General features: G+C 47.1%; 1 protein-coding gene across 6 annotated transcripts in view; it reads right to left on the bottom strand.

Annotated features, from left to right (window-relative positions):
- Nucleotides 1–6,000, bottom strand: part of YIPF1 (Yip1 domain family member 1) — a 67,911-nt gene that overhangs the window by 40,390 nt on the left and 21,521 nt on the right. For all 6 annotated transcript variants that reach the window (XM_045292183.1, XM_030886093.2, XM_045292185.1 and 3 more), the window contains one exon: nt 4,549–4,642. In XM_045292183.1, coding sequence (XP_045148118.1) covers nt 4,556–4,642 — 87 coding nt within the window. In that variant the 3' untranslated portion in view covers nt 4,549–4,555. The remainder of the gene's footprint in view (nt 1–4,548; nt 4,643–6,000) is intronic.

Raw genomic sequence — 6,000 nt, 5'->3', positions numbered from 1 at the left:
GAGGAAAGTTGTATTTTTCATCGTTGCTACATCGCACCCTGACTGGTTCGTCTCCTCCCCGAGACCCCTCTGCAAGGGGATCTCCAGTGGCCTACCGGAAACAAAATTTCATAGCTGCACACTGTTCTCTTAAATTGGCCATACAAAAAAATAATGAGGCTTGAGCAAAACTGCTTTCATGAAAAAATTCACTGTGACCAAAGAGAACCTTCCCAGGCAATGCCACTGGGTGCACTAAGAGTGAGTTGCTCTAAGCTTGCCTAGTGGGGAAAATGTGTACTATGAAAGCTCCACCCAGTGGGGCTTCTCCCCATTTTTTGGGGGGGGTACCCCCTTGTACTCACCCTGGAAAGAAAGAAACTCTTCATAAATGGTGCTGAAAAAAATGTAGAACAATGAAAATAGGATCCTTGCCTCACACCATACTAATTCGAAATAGATTAAGGGCCTAAATGAACAAACTAAAACCATAAAATTCTTAGAAGAGGAAGCAAAGGTAATGATGCCAAAGCCTGTCAACAATGGATTATCTAATATAAAAGTATAAGTAACAAAAGACAAAATAAACAAATGAGACATCATCAATTTTAAAAATTTGTTCACCAAAAAACATTACCAAAAAAGTGAAAAAACAAATTACCAACTGTGAGACTATGTTTAAAAACCACCTACCTGACAAGACTTAATAATCAATATATTTGTAAAACTTTGACAACATCACAAAAAGCCAAATGCCTTAATGGGCAAAGGACTTGAATAGACAATTCACCAAAGAGGATGTTTCTATGTCCACCAAACACATGATATGATGCTCAGTGTCATTAGCCATCAGAGAAAGGCAAATCAAAACCACATGAGAGACTATCACACTCTACTGGGATGGCTACGGTAAAAACAACAACAAACAGAAAATAACAAATGTTGGCTCAGATGGGGAGAAACTGGAACACTTATCATCCTTTGCTGGTGTAAATGCAAAATGGTACAGCCACTGTGAAAAATGGTATGGTGGCTTGCCAAAAAACTAACCACAGAACTACCTTGGGACTCAAAAATTCTACTCCTAGGTAAATATACCCAAACGGCTTGAAACCCCCAAACAACCCACTGCCATGGAGTTGATCACAACTCAGAGTGACCCTACATAGAGTTTCTGAGGCTATAAATCTTCGTGGGGAGCAGATAGCCCCAGTTTTCTCCTGTGGAATGGCAAGTGGGGTTGACTGCCTCCCTGTGCTTAGCAGTCTAAAGCTTACTCAACAAGGCCACCAGGGCTCCTTGAAAGACTCAAAAAGAGACCTGTATAACGGTGTTCCTTGCAGCACTGTTCATAATAGCAAAAGGTGGAAACAGCCTAAACGCCTTCAACAGCTGACTGGATCAGATCAGCACCATGCGGTCCGCAGGTAAAATGGAATGCTGCTCAGCCAGAAGGAGAAATGAAATCTTGACATGTGCCATAGTAAGGATGAAGCCTGAAGATCCCACACTGAGCAAATCACACCAATCCTTAATGGGCAAATGCTTGCATGACTTCATTTACATTAAAAGACAAGAAGAGGCATATGGGTAACTTTGGTACAGTGACCAAAGTAACTAGTGAGTACTAGGGGGTAAGCAGGGAGGGCTGAGGGGGGTCAATGGCGATGGAAAAACTGCATCAAGAGTAGGGCTGCACTGCCAATTATTGTAATTGCTGCCAATTGGCTGTCAACCTATAAAAAGTTAAATCGGCAGAAGTTGTGTGCTGGATTACAACAATGACCAAAAGAAATAGTATTGCTGAGGCTGCTCGTGGAGTTTGGTTCCTTGGTTTAGAGGTCTGGGGTCATGGTTTCATGGGACAACCTGGTTAACTGGCCTACTAACATGTTTAGTGCTTCTGCTCTGCCTCCTAGGTAATCGCATAGTGCTGGCTGGGTCTTAAAAGTGGTCGAGCAGCCATTCAAAGCATACCAACTAGTTTTTCTTTCTTTTCTGCTTCTAAATAAATTTGCTTCACTTTGCTGGAAATGTTCCACGTGCCACAAATGTACACAAGGGATCTGGGGATGGAGGCCACCATACCAACACGAGTCCGACCTGAGTGTGTGCTCGGGGCCTGTGGCCGGCTGTCCCTTAGCACCTCATCAGGGACACGGCCCCAGCCACGTTAACTGCAGTTGTCGGGGGCTGAGGGGGCTGGGGGACACACCACCTGTGACAGGGGACAGGGAATGAGAGGGCCACACCCACCTCACGCACCCATCAACACACACGTGAAGACGAGTCTCACCAGCACCTCACACACAGAAGTACCTGCCTCACACGTGAGTACATGCGCACCACCCACAGCTGGTTTCTATTCACCGGGAAGAAGCAAGGAGGGAGGAGAGTCAGGATTAGCCCAAGAACAGGGACGTGCAGTAAGTGCCTCCACGAACAAGACCAGAAGAACTGGGTGCCTGGCTAATATTTTCCAGCACTGTTAAAAACATAATAATAATAATAATAAGAAGAAGAAATCCCACAGACGAATCGGGATCAAAATTGTGGAAAATGCAGAACAGAATTTAAAATTCTCATGAGCTCCAGATTTCCTTGAATCACAAAGATTGGATGAATCCCTGAAACTACTGCCCTGAAATAATCTTTAAGACTTCAATCTTTACTCAGGACCAACAATTAGAGTAGAGATACCAGGGGGGTAAGGGGAAGGTAGGAGAGAAAGTGGGAACCGATCACAAGGATCTACATATAACCCCCTCCCTGAGGGATGGACAACAGAAAAATGGGTGAAGGGAGACACTGGTCAGTGTCAGACATGAAAAAAATAATAATTTATAAATTATCAAGGATTCATGAGGGAGGGAGAGGGAGGGAGGCAAGGAGAAAAAAATGAGTTGCTGATACCAAGGGCTCAAACAGAAAGAAAATGTTTTGAGGAGGATGGCAACAAATGTACAAATACACTTGGCACACTGGATGTATGCATGGATTGTGATAAGAGCGGTATGAGCCCCAGTAAAATGCTTTTTAAAAAATACCCTCTGAAGTCTTCTCAAACCCAAATAATAGTTCAGCTCAGAACGTCTGTCTTGAGCACTGTTCTCTATAAGGACTGTCTGAGGGATCAGAGTAACCACAGCGACTCAGAGCTGCGCAGGAACCTTAGGGGCAGAGAGAGAGTTTGCGTCAACAGGTGCCGAGCAACTCACAGAAAAGGGCGAGGACGGCTCAAAACATGTCACCAAGGTCACCAAACAGTGCATGTACCGACTGCTGGGTTAGTAAATGTTCTGTATGTAATGTGTATTTTCAACACGTTAAAAAAAAAAGGGCCTTGGAACTGTATATGACCTCCTCCCTGGGGGACGGACAACAGAAAAGTAGGTGAAAGGAGATGTCGGACAGGGCAAGATATGTCAAAATAATAATTTATAAATTATCAAGGGCTCATGAGGGAGGGGGGAGCGGGGAGGGAGGGGAAAAATGAGGACCTGATGCCGGGGGCTTAAGTGGAGAGCAAATGCTTTGAGAATGACGAGGGCAATGAATGTACAAATGTGCTTTACACAATTGATGTGTGTATGGATTGTGATTAAGAGTTGTATGAGCCCTTAATAAAATGATTTTAAAAAAAAAAGAGAGAGCCTTATGAACAAACCAGGCAGGAAATTTGTTATCACTGAAGATCCCCACGACTACTTCAAGACAGATCCTGCTCGGGGTCTTAGGCCAACCTGCTAAGTCACAAAGGAACTGGAAAACCCCAGCAGGATTTGGGTCAAATGTAACAAGCCCAGGTCACTGTGCAGTTGGAAAAGGCATAGGAAGGCGAGGGGCAGGGACGCGGGACTGAAAGGCAAGGCCTCTTCCAGAAGAACCCGACTATACAGCCAACCCCACGTGGATTTAAAAGATAGACAGGTGCATAGCACCGATGAAACATACAACTTTCCTCTAGTTCTTTTATGCTTCCTCCCCGCACCCCACTATCATGACTCCAGTTCTACCTTACAAATCCGGCTAGACCAGCTAAGAGCTGGAAACACAGGAAATCCTATACAGATAAACCCCTAGGCCAATATTGAGAGTAGCCATACCAGGGGATAAGGGGAAGGTGGGGGGAGAAAAGGGGAACCGATCACAAGGATCTATCTATAACCCCCTCCCAGGGGGCTGGACAACAGAAAAGTGGGTAAAGGGAGATATTGGCAGTGTAAGACATGAAAAAATTTTTTCTAAATTATCAAGGGCTCATGAGGGAGGGAGGAGAAAAAAATGAGGAGCTGATACCAAGGGCTCAAGTGGAAAGCAACTGTTTTGAGAATGATGAGGGCAACGAATGTACAAATGTGCTTGACACAATGGATGGATGGATGGATTGTGATAAGTTTTACGAGCCCCCAATAAAGATTTATACATATATATAAATATATATAGGTGTGTACATGCACCTCCCCCCCCCGCCCCGCCCCCCCCACACACACACTTGGTACAGAAAGCTCAAAGCAGAGTCTGGATGCTAGCTGAGGCAACTGCTGTTTTCACCACACCGTCTCTTACCTTCTGCTTAGCTGGACTTGGCCGTGGCCGCTGTTTGGTTTGGAGAAGCTGTAGGTGAGAGATGGTCCATCTCTGGCGCATCAAAAAAGTATGCCTGGAAGAAGAGAGAACAATGAGGGCAGTTCAGAAACCACGTCTCTGGTGAGTCTTCTTTCGGACTCCACAGCGACGGTCCTTCTGGACCCTTTGTTACCCTCTGCCATCTTTGTGCCGCCCTGAATGATCCCCACTCTCCTACTCGACGTGGATGCCTATTTAAACCTGGCTTCCATCTCCACTGTCCATTTACATGAGCTGGCTGAATCCTCACGGCAACCTTGTGAGACAGCGGTTTGGGCCCGCATTTGACAACGGAAGATCAGAGAGACTTTCACTGGAGCAAGCACACCTGGCCAATGAGGCCCAGGACACAAAGCGAGGTCTGTCTGACTCGAGCGCGGGCTCAGGGAGCTGGCAGCAGTCGGTCTGACCCCTCGGGACCCGGTGTGATGGAGTAGAAGTGTGCCACAGGTGTTCTAGGCTGCTGTCTCTAGGCTCATCTTCTGCTCTCTCCCCACGTGGTGGCTGGGTGCTCGAACCGCCAACTTTCCAGGCAGCAGCCAAGCGCCTCACCACTGCTCCTTCTCATGCTCCGAAGCCCTGCACTGCACAGCCTTGCTTGTCTACGTAGATATAACATAGATACATATTCATCATTGCCTTCATCTCTGCACCACCAGCAACTCACATGGAGCACGCACCCTCTGCTGGCTGAGAGGGGCAGCTGCTGCACCCATCGGGCTCTCTGCAGACCTTTACCAGAACAGTGTGCCTTTCCTCAGTTCTCCAGCTGGGAGCCTAAAGGTTGGATGAGGGCCCCACTCATTGCCTACAAGTTCACAGTCACACGTCAGACACGGGTGGAGAGGGATGATGTTGGGGAGGACCTTTCCGCCTAGGTTTCACGGTCTGAGAATCCTAACTCCGGCCCAGGAAAACCTTGGGCTCACTAGCCACTGTCCGCATGCAAGGCAGGGAATCTGTGAGTGTGCCAGGGCCCAGGGCATGCTCAGGCTTGCCCCTTGGAGCCAGTGCCTTCAGAAAACCCAAAGACCAAACTCACTCGCATCAAGTCAATTCTGACTCGGAGCAAGCCTACACTGCCTCGCGGGTTTCCAAGATGGTAACTCTTTACAGGAGGAGAAAGACCCCATCGTTCTTCTGTAGAGCAACTGGTGGCTTCGAACTGCTGACCTTGCATATGGCAGCCCAATGCGTGATCACTGTGCCACCAAAGCTTCTCTTGCACCTTAAGAAAGTAAAAGTTAAAAACCCAAGTCGAGAAGCAGTTCACCAGCTCTGCTCCCTATTAGCCAAAAGGGGGCAGCAACACAACACACTGGAGCTCCCCCCAGCACACGCCATCACTGCGCCCCAAACCTGAGTGCCTTTTCCACAGACTGTCTAGCCTGT

This window comes from Echinops telfairi, unplaced genomic scaffold, assembly GCF_000313985.2.
Source record: "Echinops telfairi isolate 266 unplaced genomic scaffold, ASM31398v2 ScPeMD7_443;HRSCAF=831, whole genome shotgun sequence".
Lineage (NCBI taxonomy): Eukaryota > Metazoa > Chordata > Mammalia > Afrosoricida > Tenrecidae > Echinops > Echinops telfairi.
This window is presented reverse-complemented; position numbering and strand designations above follow the sequence as displayed.